This window comes from Mustela erminea, chromosome 2, assembly GCF_009829155.1.
Source record: "Mustela erminea isolate mMusErm1 chromosome 2, mMusErm1.Pri, whole genome shotgun sequence".
In the NCBI taxonomy this organism is placed as follows: domain Eukaryota; kingdom Metazoa; phylum Chordata; class Mammalia; order Carnivora; family Mustelidae; genus Mustela; species Mustela erminea.
Window position 1 is genome coordinate 154,523,633 of NC_045615.1, and position 25,773 is coordinate 154,549,405.

General features: G+C 40.4%; 1 protein-coding gene across 17 annotated transcripts in view; it reads left to right on the plus strand.

Moving 5' to 3' along the window:
• Positions 1-25,773, plus strand: part of RUFY3 (RUN and FYVE domain containing 3) — an 84,148-nt gene that overhangs the window by 2,091 nt on the left and 56,284 nt on the right. For 2 of the 17 annotated variants that reach the window (XM_032334516.1, XM_032334528.1), the window contains exon 1: positions 13,162-14,520. The exons of 11 other annotated variants lie outside the window; for them this stretch is intronic. In XM_032334516.1, coding sequence (XP_032190407.1) covers positions 14,343-14,520 — 178 coding nt within the window. In that variant the 5' untranslated portion in view covers positions 13,162-14,342. Of the gene's footprint in view, positions 1-13,160; positions 14,521-25,773 lie in introns of those variants that run through there. 4 more of the 17 variants (XM_032334517.1, XM_032334529.1, XM_032334513.1 and 1 more) reach the window with 3 other exon arrangements.

Here is a 25,773-nt window from a genome sequence, read left to right on the forward strand (position 1 = left end):
GACCTGTCCCAGGTCACAGCCTTAGAGAAGGAATGAAGTTGACCCAGATTCCCTGCCTACCAAGCCCGTGATCTTTAAGCAAACCCCAGAGTTGGGAAACGGATGGCATGGTTCTCCTAGCTTAGGGGGCCACTGGATTCAGCTGGAGGTAGTAGTCCCGTGTGACCTTTTCTGTATTACCTAGAAAGGGGGCCAGCTCTGACCACTAACAGTCTTAGTGAAACCATAGTTTGTGTGTTGGAGTGGTCTGTGCTTATCTCCAGATGGGAGTCTAATTAAGGTAGAAATTAGTCCTTTAATAAGCAGAGGAGATGGAGATAAGAATATTGACCACAGTACTTTCAGTTTTCTAAGGAATCTGCTTTCTAGTTTGTTTATTTAAGCACAGCCCTTTTTTTATCCTTAAAATTTTATTTCTGTGTAATCTGCTTATTAACTATCACTATAGAGTGGAAACAGTCCTATCAACTCTTTATAACTCTCAACAGTTCTGGTACAAAGTTTGACAGAAGAAATTTTCAACTGTTGGCCATTGTCATTTGTGGGGATTATCTGAATTTAGGTTAATTTATTTGATTCTTCCCCTATTAAGGGTTGGCTTTATTTATTTATTTATTTTTTAATTGTTAGAAAATTAGGGCCTAAGGGGCACCTGGGTGGCTCAGTGGGTTAATGCCTCTGCCTTGGCTCAGGTCATGATCCCAGGGTCCTGGGATCGAGCCCCACATCAGGCTCTCTGCTCTGAGGGGAGTCTGCTTTCTCCTCTCTCTCTGCCTGACTCTCTGCCTGCTTGTGGTCTCTGTCTGTCAAATAAGTCAAATAAGTAAATAAAATCTTAAAAAAAAAAAAAGAAAAAGAAAAGAAAACTAGGGCCCAAGCATGATCAAGATCAGGAATGGAAGACCTAAAACTGAAGTTTCATACCTATGATCTCTTAGTCTCTACCTTACAGTAGTAGTAGTGTATTAAAGTAGTTCTTGAGTTTTCATTTTTGTCTTGTTATTTTATATCTACTTCAGAACACAGTCATACTTGGAAAAAGGGGGTACTCTATATATTAATTACAACATTTCTTGGTGTTCAGTGCAATATTCCTTTCTGTGATGTACTTGAGTATCAGAACTCTGGGTCTCCTGCCTGTTGACTTGAGCAGCCTTAGAACAGTTTTGGTTTTTGTTTTTTGTTTTTTAAGATTTTATTCATTCATTTGACAGACAGATCACAAGTAGACAGAAAGGCAGGCAGAGAGAGAGAGAGAGAGAGGAGGAAGGGGAGCAGAGAGCCTGCCGTAGGGCTCCGATCCCAGGACCTTGGGATCATGACCAGAGACAAAGGCAGAGGCTTTAACCCACTGAGCCACCCAGGCGCTCCCAACCTTAGAACACTTTTAAGAAGATTTCTCATTTCAGTCGCCAGGGCGGTACTTGGATTCAACGTCAACACCCAGTGAATGTTTGCCTCCTCAACACCTAGTTTTTAACTCTTGCTAATCTATTTGCCAAAAATGCGTAATATATAATAACTTTGAGGTATTGTATATTAAGTCAATGTCATCTTTTTATTTTAGAAATCTTACCTGTATTCAGAGATTTGAAAAATTCATCTTTATATTTGAGTTCAGAAGCTTTGTTTTGAATGACACTGATAAAGAAGAGCAAAAATGTGTGTGTGGGGGGGAGAAGTAGCCTAAACTTTTCAGAGTTCATGATGTATAGTGTTTCAATGTAAAACCCTGCTAGATATAATGTCCATAAAATATTCAGCATGCTCGAAGCAATATGAAAGAAGGCTTCTGATGTGCCTTGTTGGATCATGTCCCTTTCTGAGTCTTGGAGTGCTAATCTGGTACATTTTGATGCTACTAGCTTTGAAATCTTGATGCTTTAAAAAAAAATACTTGATTTTTAAAAATTACAAGTAACACATAAATCTTCCCATTGTTTAAATGTTTACCCTGCAAGAGTACATTGAGTACAAAGTACAGTTTCCTCTGGGGGGGGCACCCCCACCCCCATTTCTTTTCAGAGGCTATCACTTGAGTTTGGTGAGTTTTCTTCGAGAACTTTTGCGTGCATTCATCGACGTGGATGTATTCATCTTGCATGAGGCCTTTTCAGCCTGTGTAGAACCTTCCATACCAGTTTCTCATAAACTGTATAGGAAGGAGCTACTTTTGTGCCTTGGTGCAGTACTTTTAATGCCTTCGTTTTCCATCTTTTGAAGTCTTCTCATGGATGGCAGCATGGGTAAGAGACGGCTTCTTGGTGTGGAGGAAGAGGCACTCCCGCTGTGAACATGGTTATCAGCTTCTGTTGACACATACTCGTTCCTTCTTCCAACTCCCAGAGCTGGAACAAACATTGATGTTTATGACAGTGACATACAAATGACCTGCATCTTGCCTTGTCTTATCTCATTACAGCAGTGTACCAAAAGAAAAGAAAAAAGTCCAGCACAACAAAGAAGCAGCTTTCTTTCTGTATTTGTATGTGCTGTTTTGAGATGTTGGAAGGGACTAGGAATAGAATAGAAAGAAGAAAAAAAAAGTGTGAAGGCCTGACAGCATTATTCTGATCACCCACTTGGAAGTTCAGTATACCTAACAGTGAATACCTTGGTTGGGCCAGGAAAGTTCAGAGAAGGAGGCTTCTGGAAACATCCACAGATGCACTTTAAGAATCCCTGATTTGGGGAGGAACTTCTCATTTATGTATAAATGCAGGAATGAGTAAGGGAAGAAAAAAGTGTTATGTCTAGTTTATACACATACACGCAATTTAAAAATAGATGTACATGTGCATGTACGCACATTATTGTGTGTGTATATGTATGTATTGATTCATTGATCTTAATTTATTCTCCATGGACATTTCTGGTTTTTTGTCTCTCTTTCTTCTGTTTTCATTAATTAATAGTATTCCATAAAGCATTACACATGGTCAGCAGTTGAATACACATTAATTGGTTCATCTGCTGCATGTTTGTTTTTTTTTTTTAATTTTGAAAAGACAAAACTACTTTTTTTTTTTTTTTAAGATTTTATTTATTTATTTGACAGACAGAGATCACAAGTAGGCAGAAAGGCAGGCAGAGAGAGAGAGAGAGGAGGAAGCAGGCTCTCCGCGGAGCGGACAGCCCGATGCGGGGCTCGATCCCAGGACCCCGGGACCATGACCTGAGCCGAAGGCAGAGGCTTTAACCCACTGAGCCACCCAGGCGCCCAAGACAAAACTACTTTATCCTATTTCATAAGTATAGAGGTACCTGCTCAAACTCAGAAGTCCTGGGGATAGGACTGAACCATCAGAACCCTAACACTTTGAGCACTCATCTTTATACTGGTAGATTTGAGAATGGCAGATTGAGTTGTGACTTTTTTAAAGACAGCTTTTTGGTATAATAAACGTAGAACAGAGCAGTGTCTCAGTTTACAGTGCTGTGATTCACAAGTCTTCAGCTCTTTTCCAACTATATTAAGAATGCTTTCCCTGAAAAAAAAAAATGCTTACACCTGTGTTAAGGATCACCATCTATAGGCAGCTATAAACACCCATTTAAAAAAAAACAACCCCATCCTTCAGCAATGTAGCATCTTCAGACAGTATCTAATCGTAGGTTAGTGACTATCAGAACTGGAGTTTAGGACTCAGGAGTATTTATTTATTCACTTATTTTTAAAGATTTTGTTTATTTGTTTGACAGAGAAATTACAAATAGGCAGAGAGGCAGGCAGAGAGAGAGGAGGAAACAGGCTCCCTGCTGGGCAGAGAGCCCAATGCAGGGTTCGATGCCAGGACCCTGGTGTCATGACTTGAGCCAAAAGCAGAGGCTTAACCCACTGAGCCACCCAGGCTCCCCAGGATTCAGGAGTATTTAAATAGCTAAATGCAGGTAGGTCCCTTGTACCTATAGCTGCAGTGACCCGAGCTGAGGGAGCAGAGCTGGGTCGTGCCCCGGTTTTCTGTGGCTGTGGTAACCTGTCTGCTGCTTCCCCTTCCCAAATGGGCTTTTATCACCACTGTTGCCTGAACGTTCACTTCTCCCCTTCCTCCCGCCTCCTTCCTTTTGTTTGCTCCTCTGGTCTGGCATTATCAAGAAGTCAGAGCACGCTCTGAGATTGACAAAGCAATGACTTCAGAATATTAGAGGTTATCTCAGACTTTGTTTTGACTGTCCCCGTCCTGCTCTTCATTGGTTGATTGTTACAGAGTTTTCTTTTTTTTTATTTCTCATCTTAGCTTCATTCTGGATACTGGAGGGTCCAAAAAGACTTCATTAGATGAAGTTTAACTATAGTTCTTTAACCCAAACAATTTCAGATAAAGAATGTGAGCAGTAAGATAATAGTAGTACTTAGCAGCAGCTGCCATTTATGGAATATTTCCGTGTGCCATGCAGAGAGCTAGAAAGTTCACATGTATCATCAATACTTACCGATTTTTTTAAAAGATCTTATTTATTTATTTGACAGAGGGAGAGATCACAAGTAGGCAGAAAGGCAGGCGGGGGTGGGGGTGGGGAGATGGAAGCAGGCTCCCTGCTGAGCAGAGATCCGGATGTGGGGCTCGATCCCAGGACCCTGAGATCATGACCCGAACCGAAGGCAGAGGCTCAACCCACTGGGCCACCCAGATGCCCCAATACTTACCGATTTTTTGATTTCATAATATTTCTAATAGGTAGAAGTGCCAATACATAAAACCACTCTCTTAACAATGAAAACTAAAAAGAAAAAAAATGGGAAGGAGTAGTTCATATAGAATTCATATACAGAGATGGATACAACATGTTTTTCTTCAGAATATTTGATTCAGTATCTCTAAGTAACTTTTCTAAATTATTATAAAATACAGAAATTCTCGTAGAGTTACCTTGGATTTAAAAGTTGTCATTCCGGAGACACAGATCTTGTGGTTTTAGGATAGTTCTTACCTCAAATTTTAGCACTTATCAGAATCACCTGGATGTCTTACTAGCACAGATTATCTGGCCTTATCTCCAGAGGTGTTTTGTTTATTTTTTGTGAGGTATAATTGACATATGACATTATATTCGTTTTGCATATACCACATAATGATTCACTATTTGTTTATAATGCAGTTTTTTAAGTGAGGTACAGAGAATGAATTCATATTCCTGCATAGTATGATACTGTAGTTCATGTCCTTAATCATTGTATGCTCCTCAAATCAGTTTAGGTAGAAGGCAGTAAAATTTGCTGAGAGAGAGCAGAGGAAGGGTGGCAAAGAAAGCAACTTTTAGGGCTAAAAGACTAGTATTGTACTCAAAACATATTCCCCTGACTTATTCTGTCTTGTATCTTTTTCCTTTTCGTTTGGCTTTTAAAAGAAATCTATGTTAACAAGGTAGAATCTTACAAAGAAGCTAAGGGAACATATTTTTCTAGTGTAGGTTATAGACAGTAAAAAGTCTGGGAGGGTGATGGGGAGAGTGTAGCAGAATTAACTGGGTGCTCTTTCCTTGTTGTCTAATATTTTTGGAAAGTCCTTAAATAAGAGCATTGCCTAAGAGATACACTGACTCTTTGTCATTGTACAAAAGCTAACATGTAGCCATCATAAATAAAGGAATCCCATTTTATTTATTTATTTATTTACTTACTTACTTATTTATAAGTAAGCCCTACACCCAACTGGGGCTTGAACTCACAACCCCAAGATCAAGAATCACATGTTCTGAGCCAACCAGGTACCCCAAGGAGTCCCATTATAATGAACTTTGCAGGATATCACACCTAAACCTTATAAACATGGAAACTTCTTCCTGTAGTGTGAAGTGGCTTAACTATTAGCTTTAACATTTATTTTGGGAAGTCAGTCGAGTATCATAAGCATGGCTTAAAATTAGGAGGAATGAAATGCTTTATTTTTTTTTTTTAAGATTTTATTTATTTAGTTGACAGACAGAAATCATAAGTAGGCAGAGAGGCAGGCAGAGAGAGAGAGAGAGGAGGAAGCAGGCTCCCCACCGAGCAGAGAGCCCAATGTGGGGCTGGATCCCAGGACCCTGGGATCATGACCTGAGCCGAAGGCAGAGGCTTTAACCCACTGAGCCACCCAGGCACCCCAAAATGAAATGCTTTTAGAGTTTTAAAAGCAGTCATATTTGAGAGAGTACCAATATGGTCCCCTTCTCCACTATAATTATGAAAGGTTCATGGTCTTTCTAAAACATCAGTCAGGGGCTTCTGGCCAAGCTGGTATCCTGTTTGCAGGGCCCCTCTTCATGACTGACTGGTTCTACAGTTGCTCCATACCACATAGACTTGACAGGCAACAGGTGTCAGAGGGAGAGGCATGGAGGTGGGGCAGAGGTGGGAAAGTCTGAAACTTTATAAAACAGAGGAGAAGAGAAACTGTCACATACTCAGCAAGAGGAATGTTGAAAGCAGAAGTTGTTTGAGCAAGCTGCCTTTTAGAATGTGGTTCCTCTAACTTTAAATCTGTTTAGGGACTCTCCGAAGACATACGCCTCTGTTTCCCCTGCCTTTTTTATGAACTTAAGAAATCTGGTCATCTGATATGAATGGTAAAATTCTGACCCATCTCTTCTTCCTTCCTCAAGGCCCGAGAAATGCCCCAGCATAGCCTTTGCTCACATTTCCTTTTTGTTTTCCTCTACCTCAGTCCTGTGAGCATCTCACCCCCCCACCCCGGCCCCCCGAATTCTCAAGCACTTACAGTGATGGTAATGGCTGGTATTTATTGACTGCTTACTTTGTACAAAGTGCCATGCTGAGCATTTTATTTACATTACTTCCTTTAACTCTGAAGTAGTTAATATTACGTCTGCATTTGCCATTGAAGAAGCAGAGACAAGTGGCGCCTGGGTGGCTCAGTGGGTTAAGCCTCTGCCTCTTTGGCTCAGGTCATGATCTCAGGGTCCTGGGATCGACCCCCCCAACGGGCTCTCTGCTCAGCAGGGAGCCTGCTTCCCTCTCTCTCTCTGCCTACCTCTCTGCCTACTTGTGATCTCCCTTTCTCAATCAAATAAATAAATAAAATATTTAAAAAAAAAAAAAAAAGAAGAAGCAGGCACAGAAGCAAATATTCCAAGTGGTGAATCTAGAGTTTGCTGTGGGCCTTCTGGCCCTACAGTCCACATGCTCTCAGCTTCCTTCATCAGCTCCACTACTGAAATCCCATCCTAAATTGAAGGCTCCTTTTCAGACAGCAGCAACCCTCTAGTTTCTCATTCTACTCAGCAAAGCTCTGCTTGCTAAATGAATAAATGAATGTGAAATCCACAAGTCACCAGTTTGACAGAGAAAATAGTTATACACGTAAACAAAACACTGATTAGTTGTCTGTGTGTCAAGGACTTAGGAATTTCTTAAAAACTTATAATTGCCTGTTTCTTGTCTGTTACCTTGTTCTTCATGTTTATAGTGACGAACACATTGTAGGCGCCCTGTGCATATTAGATGAACGAATCTATTATATACAAATGAATAAAGTCTGTGTTAGAATGACGTGTTTATTGGGGCATGAATACAGCTTGATTTTGCAGAAATTGGGAGTTTTCATGGTTAAGGTGAAATAGGAGGGTGAAAACATACCATTGCAAGAATACAGAGTGCTTTGGAGTTCTATATTTATACCAAGTATCTATTGAGACTCTGATATTTGGTAGGTACTACTTTTAAGTAGATGTATAAAGAGGTGTGCAAAGCAGGCAAGGTTCTCAAGGAGCCCATGATCTTTGTGAAGCTAGTTATTTAGTTTTATAGCTGAGTAAATTGGGACAAGAGCAGAATATATTTGCCAGGAATACCTACTAAGTTGCCGGCAGCCTTATATCTGTAGATCATTGCCTGTGGCACTTAGCCATGAAATTGGTTTTTGTTATTAAGGTAGGAGTTAGTTGGTCTTATGCTGGTTAATTTTTTTTTTTAAGATTTTATTTATTTATTTGACAGAGAGAGATCACAAGTAGGCAGAGAGGCAGGCAGAGAGAAAGGAGGAAGCAGGCTCTCTACCGGGCAGAGAGGCCGATGCGGGGCTCGATCCCAGGACCCTGGGATCATGACCTGAGCCGAAGGCCAAGGCTTTAACTCACTGAGCCACCCAGGCATCCCATGCTGGTTAATTTTAACAAGTGAAAAAATTATACATTATAATACTCTTGGTAGTGTTTGTTTCTAACAAAATAATGATAACTCAGCTTCTCCGTTATAATCATTTTATAGTACTTATTACCATTCTCGGTTAATACTTCAAAGTAGTACTGAGTCATTCAAATGTTATAAACCTAAATTTGTAGAAATCTCAGCATTAGAGGTGGACATAATAGATTTTTGTTTGAGAGAGGGAAGGAAGTAGAGGGAGGGAAGTTGTAGGGAGGACTAGAGCATGTGAAAACATCATGATCGTTCAACTGAATAATCTTATAATTTAGGGGCATCTGTGTGGCTCAGTCACACAGATCAAGAGCCTCGGACTCTTGATCTCAGCTCAGGTCATGATCTCAGAGTCATGAGATGAAGCCCTGTGTCGTCAGGCTCACACTGGACATGGAGCCTGATTAAGACTCTTTTTCCCTCTGCCCGCTCCCCTTGTGCACTTTCTGTCTCTCAGGGGAAAAAAAAATCTTACAATTTAACAGAAACATCTGTACCTTCCACCAGTGTCATCATGATGGTAATTTATCAAAGAAACCCTTCTGTGCTAATAGCAACTAGTAAAATGTGGGGGTGTGGGGGTAAGATCTTTCTTCTTAAATTGTAAAACTGTGATCCAGGAATCCTGGGGAAGTAGAATTTGTGAACTTTACAAACGATTTAATTGCACAAGTTGATACATTTTAAAAAACACCACTGTGTGCAGTATAGAAACTAGGTAATAGGAGGAGACAACTACCTGTAAAAGAAGTAAGTGAAATGGTCTCTTACCTTCAAATCTTTTAAGAATTGACATACATGAGGCACCTGCATGACTCAGTTGGTTAAGCAGGGGCCTTCAGCTCAGGTCATTATCTCAAGGGTCCTAGGTTCAAGCCCTACCCCGCCCCCCAGTGGGGGAATCTGTCGGCTGTCCCCAGTGGGGGACCTGTTTCTTCTGCCTCTCCCCTCACTTGTATTATGTCTGTCTCTCAAATAAATAAAATCTTAAAAAAAAAAAAAATTAACATACCTACAAGGAATCTATTTCTGAAAAGTATCTAAATAACATCATTTGAAACAAGATTAGAAATAACCCATATATACTCATCAGCGTGAAAATGGATCAGAAAATTCTTTACACATATACAATGGAATATTACCTCACAATACAGCAGCCAAAAGGATAAAAGGATAGTGTGCACCGTAGCTGCGCACTGCTTTGTGGATGAGTCTTTAGAAATGCAGTGTTGGGGCGCCTGGGTGGCTTAGCGGGTTAAAGCCTCTGCCTTCCGCTCAGGTCATGATCCCAGGGTCCTGGGATCAGGCCCCACATCAGGCTCTCTGCTCGGCAGGGAGCCTGCTTCCCCCTCTCTCTCTGCCTGCCTCTCTGCCTACTTGTGATCTCTGTCTGTCAAATAAATAAATAAAATCTTTAAATAAAAAATAAAATAAAAATGCAATGTTGACTGAAACCCTTTCTGTAAAGTTAAAAGAAGATGAAACTAAATACATTGTTTAGGTATCCGTATAGTCATAATAGTATTTTTTAAATTTTTTTCATAATAGTGTTTTTAAAGTAAGGTAATGATTTACACAAATTTCAGAAGTAATTGCCTCAAAAGCGGAGGCAGGAATTCAGAAGAGAGAAGGAGCACAAATTCAAGTTGTTGGTTCATCTGTTGGGCGATGGTTCTGTGGATATTTGTTATGTTTTTTAATAATTAAAATCACACATTGAAGTTCGCTATTTAAAGAAGTCCTGGAATAAGTCGTTTTAGAAAATAATTCCCTTCTTCATTTATCTTTTCACACTACTGATTCTATCAAGTGTTTTGCATAGGCCCTAAGTTAGCAGATGAGGAGGAACTCGGCTATTTTCAGCTCTTTTCCTCAGGTGGAGGTACGGTCAGTAGTGTATCCTTCGTGGTGATCAGGAAGAATTTGGTTTCAGCACACAAAAGGGGACATCTGTGCTGGGTTCCCAGTGTCTCAGAAAATACTTACTATAAACCTGACCAGAATGTCAGTGGAATCTATGGTTTGTAAAGCGTGAAAGCTAATAAAAATTTCCTCTTCCTCTAATCTTAAATTTGTTGAAATTAATATTTGGGAAATTTTATGGGGATGGTGCCTCATATTAAATTGGTTTTGCTTTTTGTTTAGTTTTTATTTTCCCTAATTAAAATTTAATCCTTGGGTTGGAGTGCTGACGTTTCAAGGCATGAAAGAAAACATGGACTTTGGTTTGGGGAGCGCCTGAGGGGCACAGTTGGGTAAGCATCCAACCCTTGATTTCGGTTCAGGTCACGATCTTAGGGTTGTGATTGAGCCCAACGTAACGGGCTCAGTCTGGAGCCTACAGCCTGCTTGGGATTCTCTCATTCCCCCTCTCTCTGCCTCCTCCCCTCCAAAAGGCAGATCATGATTTCAGATATGCTGCTTGCTAGTTGTGTGATCTTGGACCAGTGATTTGGCTCAGCTTTGGTTTTGTATGTAAAGAGGTGATACCAGTATCTGCTTTGCAGGGTTCTTGTGAGGCTCTGATACAGTATTTGTAAAGGACCTACAGGAAAATAGAGGTTCAGTACATGATAGCTACCTTAAATAATAATTTTTCCACATTGTATAACAGGGACATTGAGCATGACAAATCAGTCTTCCTCTTATAATAGTAGCTGAGTAAATATTCTTTAAAAGGAATGTGACTTCTGACTTTGACATGTGAATCTCATTTGCTGTGAATCAATTACAATGTGGAAAATTTGAGCTGTGTAAGCAGCTAGAACATAGTATTATTCAGATCATCACCTTGGATTTGAATTTCACTTAAGCCTGTTAGTTCCATTTTAGGGCCACAGGCTACACCTCAGTCCTCCTCACAACTACCTTACAAGTATGTGCCTTTATTCACAGGTAAGAGCAAAAGAGGAAAAAGTTCCAAGGTTTGTCTCACTGATGACTTAATGGTATCTTTACATTCTGAGCTAGTACTAAACAATGTTCAGAATTATTTTTATTAGTTTAAAATAGTGCCTGTTTTCATAGTGAATTCTTGGCTTGTGAACAATGAGAAACTTCATGCTGAAGATTCTGGGGTGTTTACCTGCAAGCAGATACGCTTTAAAGAGTGGAAATACAGGATTTCCTTCTTACCCATGGTTCTTATTTCTGAAATGACTGCTAATACCTCCTCCAGCTGATAAAAAACTAAAAGCTAGCTCACGCAGGAAGGCTTTTCTTTCCCTTCAGCTTCCCTCCTGGTGTCTTCTCCCCGGAGAGAAGGACCTTTGGCAGGAATATTAACCAGGTTTCTCTGCCATTGACCAAGAAGTTCTTGTTATGCTGGTGTGTTGCAGTCAATCCCTCTGTGTTCAGAGTGAGTAAATGCTTCCTGGTTGGTTGGTAAAAAGATTGTCATGGTTTGTGACAGGCTCAATTCAGGTATTGGTGGACCCTGAACATGTCCAAGTATTCAAATTTCTTTTTGTTTTCACCGTTCTGTATCTTAAGAATGTATCAGTGACCTACAGTGTTGATGTCATGTGTACGGATAGGCCGGACTCTTTGGCATTGCGATTCCCGGAACTATTCAGTGTAAGTTTAATTTAAAGGTTTTAACAATTGCTTACAAGATTTTGAAGTATTGCATAGCTTAAAGTGAAACTATAACCTATTCCCCTTAAAGTTTTAATGTGTAAGATGGAAATGTACATAGCTAGAAAGGAATCAGCCCGTAATTAAATGTGAATGTGTTAAATGAAGACTTGTGTTCAGGATTTGGATACATAACTCTGCCTCCTTGGAGAGGTGACCTTGTCTTACTGCTACACATACTGCTGGTATGTGGAATACTCGTAGTGAGTATTTACTGGAGGAATAAATGAATGACTGAATAGCTCTGGGTCCAGATGTAGGATAATGGTGGAAGAGATTTAAATAGAAATGAACAAACCTAGGATATTTCGTTTTCCTTACTTGCTCATTTTCTTCCTGATTGTAAATGATCATACACGAATATACATTTTGACATTTACCAGTTTGCTTTCCCTCTACCAGTATGAGAAATGCCTGTTTCTCTACAGTCTTGTTTTTAGCATTATTTCTTTGAGATCAACCTCAAATTAAGATGAATCACTTATGAAATTTTAATATATATGTAAATGTAATATATCATGCATATATAGTATATAAAATACAATTATAATAATATTCAAGGAGAATTTTTTTTAGTTTTCAGAAATCAAGGTATCCTTCTGATGAGAAATCTTCAGTATGTAATAAATCTTAGGATATATTTCTTGAAGTTAGAGGTTTCTCCTTAAAATCAGATCCTTAGGGGCGCCTGGATGGTTCAGTGGGTTAAGCCTCTGCCTTCAGCTCAGGTCATGGTCTCAGGGTCCTGGCATCGAGCCCCCCATCAGGTTCTCTGCTCAGCGGGGAGCCTGCTTCCCCTTCTCTCTCTGCTTGCCTCTCTGCCTACTTGTGATCTCTCTTGCTCTGTCAAATAAATAAATAAAATCTTTTTTAAAAAAATCAGATCCTTAAATAGAACAGACACTTGTTTTCAGTTGTCTAAAACATTTTCAGAGAAAATCTTTATCATGCCTTATCTCGTCATTTATGTGGCTCAGAAAGCAAACACCTAACTTGGAGCTAACAAGGTATAAATGCCTTATTGGATAATACAGTAAGTAGATAGGTGTGTGGCTGGGTGAGTTGGTTGGCTGGTTTAAGAGAATATGATAATATGCCCTTGGGATATTCCAGGATGAGAGGCTTTTAAAAATATAACATAGCTTTATCTTCTGACTAGAAACATAATACAGGGGCACCCAGGTGGCTCAGTCATTAAGTGTCTGCCTTCCACTCAGTTTGAAATCCCAGGGTCCTGAGATTGAGCTCTGCATCAGACTCCCTGATCGGAGGGAAGCCTGCTTCTCCCTCTCCCACTCCCCCTGCTTGTGTTCCCTCTCTTGCTGCATCTCTCTGTCGAATAAATAAATAAAATCTTAAAAAAGAAACATAAGACATACTTTATGCAAACACTTGGTAAATACAGCAGCATCAGAAGGGGGAGGGTGCCATTAATTGGAAGGAATTTTGCTTTTTTACACCATCAAGTTTTTTTCTTGCACTTCTGTCCAGTCTAGAAAAGTCAGGTTTTTGTACCTTGGGGAAAGAAATTATAAATGCCTTAGAGTATGATATTTAACTTGAAAATCCACCTTAGCTTTTTCTTAAAACACCACCTTTGGCAGAGTAAAGAATTTTAATAGCTAGGTATATGAGAATAAGAGATGAGAGGTGAATTATGTACTCGTTAAATTAATCTGCCTCTTTCCCCATCTTTGCTGCGGGGTACCACCCAGTGTTCATTGTCTTCCCGTTATGCAGCCCTTTTATCCCGGAGCAGGGCAATGGATGAGGATCTGTGCCTTGTGTTATGTCTGATCACAGTTTGACTAGCACAGTCTGGAAGTGGGTTGTGCAGGATGAGAACAGCAGCCTAATTGCTCTCCCTGCCTCAGCAGCATCTATAAAGCATCCTGGGAATTGCTCGCCCCACGTTCAGAGCAGCTGGTCACATGAGCCTGGATTTTCAGTTCAGTTCATTAGTCAGCCATTTTGGTCAACACCCTGCTTACTGCGCACAACCAATCCTATTAGAACTCAGCATCCCGGCTCATCTGAGCAGATCCTGGAAGTGATTTCTGCAGTTCAGGATTTTTTTAAGCTCAATCGAAACTATTGGTTTATTTTTCGGGGATTTTTTGTTTTTGTTTTTGTTTTCTGGGTTTTTTTTTTCTGCACAAAGGAGGATTTTTCACTTACTCATGCAGAGGCCAGTTTTTTAAAGCCAGCTAAGGTGGCATCGGCTGTGCGGGATTTAAAGCCTATAGCTCAGCTGAAAAAGGTGGGGGAAGGGAAGATCCAAGGAGAGAAGCTAGGAGAAGACCAGGCATCATCTTCTTTCGCTATGTGCTAGGAGCTTTCGATGAGAAAAGATAGTACAGAATTGTTTATCTCGAGCAGTTGGTTCTTAAACCGTAAGGCATTTTTCCTTGTGTTTTGTTTGAATCTCCCCCACCCCTTTTCTTGAGAGCTTTGTTCCAGAGCTTTGGATTTGGGGTTTTTTTGGTGAGGAGGTTTTATTTATTTTTGTTGGGGTGAGTGTGTGTGTGTGTGAGTGTGTGTGTGTTGTGGTCCCAGCTGAGTCATCATGTCTGCTCTGACGCCTCCAACCGATATGCCAACCCCCACCACTGACAAGATCACACAGGCCGCCATGGAGACCATCTACCTTTGCAAATTCCGAGTGTCTATGGACGGAGAATGGCTCTGCCTGCGAGAGCTGGATGACATCTCACTTACACCTGACCCAGAGCCTACCCACGAAGGTATGGTCAGACCCTGTCCACTAGCGTCTCACTAGCATCCTCATTGTTACGGTAGGCTGGGAGGGTCAGGGACAGGTAGGAAGAACCCATCCTCTAACCGTTTAGCAACCACGGAAACCTTTCATCCTTACCTACTACCCAGTTCCCCTTCTCTGCTCTAGGGGGAAAAATACTTTTTCCCTGCCGCGAGGTATCCTTTCAAAAGATGCTGGTGCCTACTTAGAGTTCTTTGTCTTTAAGCCTCTAAAGAGAACATTTGAAGTCACTTATCACATTGGGCCCTAATTGATAAGGAAGAAGCTATTAATACTGATTATGTACTAAGATATTATGGAAATTGCAGTAATTCTTAATAAAGTAAGTTAAGACAGTATGACTATAAGATCGTACATGACATAATTGAGACACTTGGTGTTTTACCAAGAGGCATCAGGGTATAATGTTAAACAGGCTATGATACCTAGAAATTATTTGGTCAGACATTATCTTTTTGTAATAATGTGGACTATAGATGAGAAAGCAGTTTTACATTCAGTGCTGACTGAATGAATATGGATGCTTTAAAAAGGATAATGCTTTGAAAAGGTTAAACGTGATTAATAAGGTAATTGCTACCCATGGGATCTATTGGCCATTGCTTTTTTTATAAGTTATTTGTGGTAACTGTGATGACCCATTTGAAATTTCCACGGTCAATACCTTTGAGACTTTTGTGGTCGCTTAACTTGTCACTTTCTCCCAGAACCTTTTCTAAATTATCAGAGGGTTTCTGCTTGTACCCCTTAATTCTCCTAACTCAATGCTGTAAGGAAGAAAATTAATTTGAGTCATAGATGCCAGTATTTGTTTCTTATGTAGTGGCTTCTTAGCTAGTGTTTTTTCTCTAACTTTAAAATAATGAAGACAGAAATATTTAGAAATGAGGAGAAATCCTTTATCAACATCTGCCTGGTATTTAGGCATATCTGCAGAGTAGAGAGCATGAGGTGAATTGCACATAGCAGATTGGGTTAGGGAAAAGTGGTTCCTTGCCCTTGACCTTGTATTGCAATCTTATCATGACTCAGATCTCACCCTTTATTCCGAAAAGGATTTTATTTTCCCATTTGGGCTTAGCCTTGAGAAGGTTTCAGAGAGGATTAATTTCACAGAACACAAAGCAGTCATTTCAGTGTGTCTTGCAGGGCGGTGTTTAAGTAGTTTTTAAGGCCATTTGCACCTTTTCACAATTGGGTTTTCAGTCGGGCAGCTTCCTTTGGCTCGGAGTCTCAGACTCAACATGCACAAGGGTTGGAAAACATCAGCCGGAATTTCACAGAAAGCCGGTATTGTTGACAATGGCCTCCAAAGGTTTAAGAATTTTAAGGAAAGAAAAACACATTTTTAGAAGGCTATCAAGAAGTCTTTGGCGAATGCCTGAATTTTCATATTTTGTTTTCAAAAATATTCTCATCCATCTTGAGCAATATGGAATATGAAATACTCCCTTAATTATAAAACCCAGTATATCAGTGTCTCAAAAGTACTTTTTATCAATTTTAGTACTTTGACTTGTATTTGTTTCTTGAACAAGATTCCTATGAATCTTGAGTGAGCAAACTTGAGCTGTTTGGTTCATGTAAGCAATTGTAGTGATGCCGTATGAATCCTTCGAGGGGGAGTCTATGAATGTATATATTCATTGGAAAATATACCTGAGCCCAAACTAAGCTCTAAGTGGCACATTCTTTGATGAAGGAAAATAGACCACTAGGGAGTTCTCAACGCCTTAGAACCAACTATAGAGAGTGCGGAGGAAAACAGAGAAATGCTGTCATTGAATTTTGGAGTTTTGCCTTAAATTGGGCAAGAGAAACAACAATTTCAAGTGATTAGAAATGGAAATAATAAAAGAAAAGTCCAGGCACAGGAAGGCATCTAGGTTTAGTGATCTAGGAAACAAGGCGGTGCTTTACGGGGCTTTTATTTCCTTTCTCTGCTGGCTGATTCAGGATGTCTGAACAGTCATTTGGACTCAGGAAGTGCCTGCTTCAATATTAGTGCCAGTGGTGATTATTAGGTATAATTTAGCCATCACCAGGCCAGTGGTAATGTGAATCTCACCTTGTTGACAAAACGGAGCACTGGTGCCTGGCCACGCAGGAGTGTTCACGCTGTAGTTCCCACTGACTCACTGATGGAAAGCTGTCTGACCACACACGTCCTGCAATGAGGCGTTCTGACTCTCACAAGAGAAAATGGTCAAAAAGCAGAATATACCCTCATAGGACGATAATCTATGTTACGTGTGGCCTCAGCAGTCGAAGCTTTGCAGTTTCTAGCTTTTGTTTCCCGAAAACAGAGCTCCTCCCACCTCTCACTGTGCACCCCAAGTACAGGCCTAGACCTAGAGTTTCTGCCTAGCTTAACCCTTAAATGCACGGGAATGGAAGCATTCATTTCATTATTTCAGCACTTACTGGTAGCCAAGGAGGTGATCTTTCAGTACACTTGAAAAAAAATTTTTTTTTTAAGATTTTATGTATCCATTTGACAGAGAGAGATCACAAGTAGGCAGAGAGGCAGGCAGAGAGAGAGGGAGAAGCAGGCTCCCTGCCGAGCAGTGAGCCCGATGCGGGGCTCGATCCCAGAACCCTGAGATCATGACCTGAGTTGAAGGCAGAGGCTTAACCCACTGAGCCACCCAGGCGCCCCTTTAAATTTTTTTTTGAAGGTTTTATTCATTATTTATTTGTCAGAAAAAGAGAGAACGGTGGGAGGTAGTAGGAGAAGGAGGCTCCCCATGGGGGGAGCCCGATGCAGGACTCGATCCCAGAACCCTGGGATCATGACCTGAGCCAAAGGCAGATGTTTAACTGATTGACACCCAGGTGCCCCTCCGTCCACTTTTTTTTTAAAACCAGGAGGAAATCTACGAATCTATGATTTTAAGTGGATTTCCCCTAAAGATAGGAGCCTAGGACTAATTCTGCAGGAGAAGAGAGGGTTCAGGAAAGGCTCCATTCAATGAATGAAACTGGGCTACACACCGTACATAACAAGGCGATCATCAGGCAGATGTAGGGTGAAGGGGGCCATTTCCAGCAGTACCTGGTGAGCTGGGTGAGCCAGAGAGTAGCGAGTAGTTAGCACCGGTAACTATCTCATTGTAGGTTAGGAGGACTAAGTGAGATAGCTAATGAAAAACACCCTATAAATGTTAGTTATGTGTGTAGTAGTTATTCACGGAGCCATAGCTTGAGATGCAACACATTCTTAAACACACTACCAATTTAATGTCTATTTCTGTTTTTATGGCTAACTCTTTGGAGCAGTCTAAACTAGATGTTTACCAGATAGACTAATGTAGTAGTGAGTAAGCTTAAATTCACGTTTTAGCATTGTCCTTTCTCAGACCTCCATAAACAGACAAAAAATTGGTTAAAAGTATAAGTCAGTTATCAAGCAATACTTATTTTCCTTTTAACCTTTTACAGAGTGGGAATCTGATGTTCAATTTAATACAATAAAATATACCATCTGGTTACAAAGACATCTGTAGGCTTTGAAATTACTTTTTTGACTTAGAAAGCTTCCTTTTCAAATGCAGATAATAAGAGACAGACTATGGAAGAAGTGGTCTGCAGGGCAGACGTGGTGATTTCCAGGTCAGAGAGCCGTGTGTGACGACAGACCTCATCTGTGCTGTGACCACGTAACTCTGCAGTGTCCCTGATGTTGCAGGTTGCTTTAGGGTTCATCACAAGAGCAGGCATTACTGTTATATTTAAAGAGGTGGCTTATCTGACACATCTGCAAGTGTAGTAGTGCTGCTGCTCTGTATGCGAGGATGTGTTTTGGCCCGTCTGTTGGTCAGAAATATTTATTGGCCGTCCCTCGGTGCAAAGTCTGGTTCTAGGGACTAAGAAATTGACAGCCCTTCACGCGTCCCAAAGGACAGTGCGGGTGCAGATTGTGGGTACAGATTTGTGATCAGGTTTTTCCATTCAATAGGAAATACTTTACCAATAAGATATATTGGGGAGTACTCTACTGATAATATAAAATAATCGAGGAAAAATCCCCTAAAGATGTAGTAGAAGGTGTTACTCAGTGACTACGGGAATGTCTGGTGCTGAGATAATCCCACTGACATTTACTAATAATGTACTTTTACTCATTAATATGACTGCACTCTAGTATAACCCTGTCCTGCTTGGGGAGCTACATGTTTTCATGTAAAAAGTGCATGTCCCAATGGGCATTTTGGCAGGGAAAGCCAAATGGCTATTTACCAAGAAACTTCATAGCATGAATTCACTGTAGTCTAGTGCAGGGCTTCCAAATGTAGGATCCTTGATCTTAAAAATCATACATAAAATTTTATATCTTTATTTTTTTTCTGGAAGAAAAATCCTTAGTGTCCATTTGAACCCCCCCACAAAGGAAAAAAGTAATACTTTAAAAACTCAGTTTTTTAATCATACAGACCCTTGGTCCTTTATTCAACATCATTTAAGTATCCTACTTATCATTTATGCCCCACACCCTACCTTAGTAGGTCCTAAGGTACAGCACAGGGAACAAGTCCAGTCCTCTGTATTTTCTGGACTTACTGGCAAGTGGGGGGGTGTGGAGTGGGGTACTTCAAGCAAGTAAAATGATAGTCATTGCAGTACACTGGTAGAGTCAAAAATCTTACTCCAGGGAAGGTTTCCGATTGAAGTAATGTTTGAGGTAAGACCTAAAATATGTGCAGGAGTTACCTGGGTATTAAGTGGAGGCAGCGGGTATTGGGCGGTGGAGATGGTGAGGAGACAGTACTCTCAGAGACCCGAATGCCAGAACTGAAAGATTTATCAGTATATATTTTCAGCCCCTTTCCAAATTTCCTTTCCAGGTAAATTTCACCTCTAACCAGAAATATTAATAAAGCCACATGTTCTACTAGAAATAAAATGTTAGAGGTAGTGATGAAATAGCAGATTTTTTTTTCTCCTCTGATTGTGCATAATGTTAATTTTTTAACCATAAAATCTTAAGTGTTTTAACAGTGAATAAGTGTATTATGTGTGTGCATTTACTCCTATACTTTAACAAAATGAGCATATATTTAATAGTATAATATGTGAATTTTAATAGCCCTCCTACATAAGACTTAATAGTCATTTCTCTAAATTATTAGAAAAACAAAACAACTAATACTCTTATTTTATTAAAAAAATCAGATTTATTTTGTAGATGGTTTTATTTTTAAATTGGAGCTGTTGGACACTTCTTATAACAAAATTCTTTATTGGAAGTAGGAAAAACAGTAATAAGCTATTAAATCGTGAACAAAACTGTGGGGTCATCCATTTATAAAAAGCCATTTTTTTTTAAAGATTTTATTTATTTATCTGACAGATAGATCACAAGTAGGCAGAGAGAGGAAGGGAAGCAGGCTCCCCGCTGAGCAGAGAGCCCGACGCGGGGCTCTATCCCAGGACCCTGGGACCATGACCCGAGCCGAAAGCAGAGGCTTTAACCCACTGAGCGACCCAGGTGCCCCTATAAAAAGCCATTCTTAATGGTAAAAAGTTTAAACCAACTATTACTCTTAATATTGAATCCTAGTAACATGCAGATTTTCTATTTTCACTTATTTATATGTGAACATTCTCTTACCTTTTTGATGATAAGCATGTATTTACTGAGAAAATGTTAAGCATGCAGTGCTCAATGCTGCTTCTGTGAAACTAACTGAACTTGATGAAAAACCAAGCCTCCAGTTATTTTTATAAGTGAACGTGTTAATCATATCAAAAGCATCACTTAACTATATAAATTAGCTCTTTTGCATTTAATGCAACACATGTATACACACAAGGCATCTGGCTGTTACAGTTTTCTGTTACGGTTAAACAAGCAAAGAGTGCTGCGTATGTTGGGGCGTAAACGAAGGATATCTGTGTTGTGTTCCAATACAAAGTCTTTAGTTTTGCCTTTCATTCTCATTTCTAAAACTACCAGGAGCCAGGAATGTCACATCTAGATTCTGCACCTACTTGCAGTTTTTCTCCAAACCCATTTTTCTTCCTCTATTGATTCATTCTTCATAAAATTGCCAGGAAGTCTTTATGAAAGCAAACTTTTTGTTCTTGTACAAGAGCCCTATTTCGGGCAGCCTTCTCTGTTCCATGTGGAGTAGTCCTGGGAAGGAGGTGCTGGGGTTGGGGTGGGAGGAGACGTTATCACCTACTGAGTAGTGATTTTGTGCCAAGAACTGTTTCCTCTGAGTAATAGGTACGTAGTATCTCATTTAATCATGACCGTAATCCTTTGAGCCAAAATATTATTACCCCCCTTTTACTAATTGACCCTTGGGAATATAGTCAGTGGTAGAGCCACAGATCAAATGCAGGGAGCCACCATTCAGCCAGAGCTCAGTCAGTGGAAGTCCAGCGACAGACCTGCATGTAACCAAGGACATCTTCCCCGGTGACATATTTCCAGCAGTTTTGCACACCATTGTTCATAGCATGGGCCAGCTTAAGTCCAGTGAACGTCAGAATGAGGTCAAAGCATGTCTTTTGGCGTATGCTTGGCGATTGCCATCAATTAAATCGGAGATTATAGCTTTTATCCACTTGTTTTCATTTTCTTCTTTCCACTCATTTTTATGAAGTGCATGAAAATACTTACATGATTGCGCAGATACTACCAAACAGCACAAAGGGCACATCGCTGAAACTGTCCTGCTGGCAGGCAGGAAGAACCTTTATGTGCTCAAGTATCCAGTAGATGTACGAAGTGATGTGAAAAGGTGCTTGTGGTAAGAGAAATGTTCATGATTATGGATCGTTTGAAATAGTCACTGCGTTGACTCCTTAGTCTTTAAAGGCCACGTATTTCCATCCCCCTTTTTGGGTAATTTTACTTACCTGGTGTGTTTTGGTGTGTTTGTTTGTTTGTTTGTTTGTTTCCAAACTCCCATTCAGTACTTAACGATTGCAGCCAGCGGGTTGATTCTCGCTTCACCAGGACCCTGATTATTCTTGATGTTACACTTTCCCTCTTGCGATTCTGCATGCTGGCATCAGATCTGGAACCGGGAGGCCCCTTGACTTCCTTCATTCACAAGACCTTCTCTAGCATGTGCAACACTCTTCATCTCCTGAATCGTTGGGTACCGTCTGTGCCACTTGATTGAATGCGCTTGGAATCATTCTCCAATGATGAATTTCAATCTGTGTGATTCCTCATTTATGAAATTACGTAGAAAGTTCTTTGGGGCAAAACTTTTCTTTTGCCTCCTTCAGAAGGCAGTACTGTGTACTGTTTATGGCAGCTGTCCAACGACACACTTTGGGTGAACTCAGTGATACCTCCTAACCCCAACAGATGATCAGTGGTGAAAGAAAGGATTATTGAAATACCTTCCCTCCATTACATACAATTTATGGTTTTTTTTTTAGTTTTTTAATTTAATTTTTTTTTTAGTCATTTATCTTCTATTCCAGACTCACTGTATCTTACCTAGATTATTGAAGTTTAGTGTATCATAATAATTTGTTACTGTTGTTTTCTGATATATCCATGACTAATACTCAGCGCTGATGAGAGTATAGGAACACTGGGGTGTGGTCTCTGCTGGTAGGCATATACGTTAGTGCAGACTTTTTGGAAATCAGTTAATCACTGTGAATCAAGAGCCTCAAAAAATTAAGTTCCAGTGATTATACCAGACATCCATCTAAAGGAAATAATAGAAATACTGATTCAAGGCACAGTTTTATGATTTATAGTAGCAAAACCTTAAAAAGCAGTACAAGTATAGCCGAACAGGAAAATGGCCCAATAAATTCTAAAACATCTGTACAACAAGCACTAGAAATGGTGTTTTTGAACAATATTTAATGGCATAGGTTATTGTTTAGAATGTAATTTTTAAAAGCTGTCTCCCAAACTACATACACTGGTTACAGTTTGTTTTACTCACCACAAGTAAAACAAAATGTACCAAAAATGTTGAAAGTTATTCCCTCTGGATAGTGGAATGACAGGTGATTATTAGGATATCCTTTATACTTCTTTTTGTCTTCCAAATATTCTAAAGAGGATATATTACTATAATAGGGAAAAATGCTATTTTTTTTTAAAGCGGAAAGTAAGCTTTTTGAAAACTGTAGGCGTGCGGTCACCCATCTGCCCCGTACTTAGGAGTACTTTCCATAACAGCTTCACATATCCACGAAAAGGAGCAGTTGCCTGAACGCAGGGCTAGTGCTTTGAATTCTATCGTCAGTGTCATTTTTGCATGTGCATGTGTTTGAGTTTTTCCACGTCATAGGCCTGTGTTTATTCACTGGCGTGCTTTGTTTTCAGAGCTCGGTTTCTGAAAGCTCCGTGCCGTGCCCAAGGGTAACCACAGGGTCTAGACTCTAGTGCATTCAGTACAGTATTTGATTTATTCTTTTCAGAAGGGTTCAGAAAAGAAAAACCAAATTGAGAGGATTCTGGTTTTCGTAGAATCCCGCTCTTGCTGTTTGCTTTTGATATGGCACAACTTTCGTAATCTGCCCTCGGTGAGATTATGGGAACGTTTGCTGCCAGCAGCCTGGATGGCCTCAGATCTCTGCCGTCAGGGTCTCCAGCTTGTGACCGCAAGTGCACCAGGCATTCTGTGTGAACTTCTCCAAGTGCGGACGTGGTAGCTTTCAGTACCGTCTCAGAAGCTTTACTGGGCAAAGTTCTTTGGACAAAGTTCATCCCTCCTTGTTTCTCTGCTGTGGAATAGCTTGGCTAGTCATCCTTTCAAGGTAAGTTTTGCCCAACTTTTATGAAGTCTTCTCTGGGAGAGAAATCTCAGCAGAGCTGTGTGAAGCCTCAGAACTGACCATCGTGCTCTCCGTAAAATCAGCTTTTCCTGGGGTGTCTGGGTGGCTCAGTGGATTAAAGCTGCTGCCTTCAGCTCGGGTCATGATCTCAGGGTCCTGGGATCGAGCCCTGCATCGGGCTCTCTGCTCAGCAGGGAGCCTGCTTCTTCCTCTCTCTTTGCCTGCCTCTCTGAGTGCTTGTGATCTCTGTCTGTCAAATAAATCAATAAAATCTAAAAAAAAAATCAGCTTTTCCTTCTCATTCCAGTTCCTCCCAGCTCCTTCATGCCCTGCGCTGGGGTCTGCTTCCGTGCGCTGTCTTTGATCACAGTGACTCACCCTCTTTCCTCCCTGTTGGCGAGCCTTTCCGGACCTTTCTCAGAACAGAGCTTTTTCTTTTACCTTTAATTTGTGCCTTTCTTAATGGAGTTTACATTAACTCTTTTTTGGGCTGTCAGCTTCCATGCCAGGTCATTTCCTCATACCCTAACCGCTGACGTATTTATCATTTTCCAGATGTGAATCTGTGCCAGATAGGTAACTGCTCAGTGAGGGAGCTCGATTAGAATGCGGCTGGTCGGATTCCAGACACGGGGACCTGTGGGGCTTGGCTGGAAAGGGCAAGGGCTGTCATCTGAGAGACCCACAATGTTCTCTGCTCTTCGGGTGTGCTGTATTTTGGTTTTTTTTGGCAGTGCCTCCATTTGGGGAGAAAAATAGAAAGTATAATAAGGCACAGTTTTCCATTATGGGTCCCCCAGCCCCCCACCAGTCCACTATGACTGCTATGAAGTACTTTTTTTTTCCCCAACAGAAAGCAAGATCTATAGCAGGAAGGCAGGGGAGGGGCAGAGGGAGAGAGGGAGATGCAGACTCAGCAGGGAGCTGGATGTGGGGCTCCATCCCAGGACCCTGAGATCATGACCCGAGCCGAAGGCGGGTATTAGTCAACTGAGCCACCCACATGCTCCTGAAATACTTTTGAGTACAGAGGAGTAATATGAAAACCTGTTCCTTAGAGTTTTTCACATTTGAACTTTGCTGGAGAACAAATGGAAAGATTTGATGAGCTTAGAAGCACTGTGTAGAGGGATATAGAAATAGATTTGTTGACAAATTGACCCCTAAGTACTTATTTTTCATTATAATTAACTATTCCCAAATAAAATGTATATGTCAGTGTGCTGAAAATAATGGAGGGTTTTTAAGAAAGTGTGTATATGTTATTGTTATGTACATATGTATTTTATGGAAACAACTCTATTTTTCTAGCTATATAAATGATATATTCACACTGTAAGAGTTATAGAATACAGAAGAGTATAAAACACAAAATAGTAAAATTCACCTAAAGTTCTAGCACCTATGGATAACCACAGATAAGATTTAGTAATCAGATTCTCTTTTTTCATTAATACGTACAAACAGAGTTCACTTACAAGCTCACACAGATTTTACATGTGAAATAGTATCATTCCTGTGTTGTGTGACCTGCCTTTTTTCCTCCATAGTATCTTTCCACATCAGTAAATAGAAATCTGTATCACCTCATTTAATGTCTTCCATTTTTTGGATATGCCATGATTTCTTTGACTTCCTTGTTACAACTTTTAGGTTGTTTCTAAATTTGGCCACCACTGACGGTTAGGGTACATCATTATGATTATAATTTGAGCACTTTACTAATCTTCCTTTTGAGATAGGGATTTTTTGAGTCAAATAGTAAGATATTTTTGTTTTTTAGACACATTTCCCCAAGCTGCCATAAACATTAAAAAAAAAGTCTTTAGTAGCATGGTATCTTGAACTTACATATTAGCTACTTTGCAACTCGTTTTTGCCTTTCCTTTCTGCAGTTGGTTGTGGTTTCTCACAGTACTAAAATCTGAACTTTCCAAAGGAAACAGTTGTGTGTAGGTTTTTTTTTTTTTTTAAGGACAGTTGATTCAGCAGCTATAAACTGCATGATTATATTTTATCTTTTTTCTTTCTTTAAGCTAATGACAATATCCTAAGCAGAAGAGAATGAATTTTACTGTTAAAAGTATAATGAGAAATTTCATGATTTTCTGTGATTGCTGGAGTCTGTTTTCTGGGGTAAAAGGCTGCTGGGATTTCTCCTTTCTTCTAGAGCTATAAAACTTAGCATGTCTAATGCATTTTTTTTTAAAGATTTTATTTAGGTCACAAGGTCACAAGTAGGCAGAGAGGCAGGCAGAGCTGGGGGTGGGGGTGGGAAGCAGGCTCCCTGCCAAGCAGAGAGCCCAGTGCGGGCCTTGATCCCAGGACCCTGAGACCATGACCTCAGCTGAAGGTAGAGGCTTAACCCACTGAGCACCCAGGTGCCCTAGGATGTGTCCTGCGTTTCATTTGAGAATTCCCTAATGTCTAGTCCTGTGGGCAGCAAGCTTCCCAG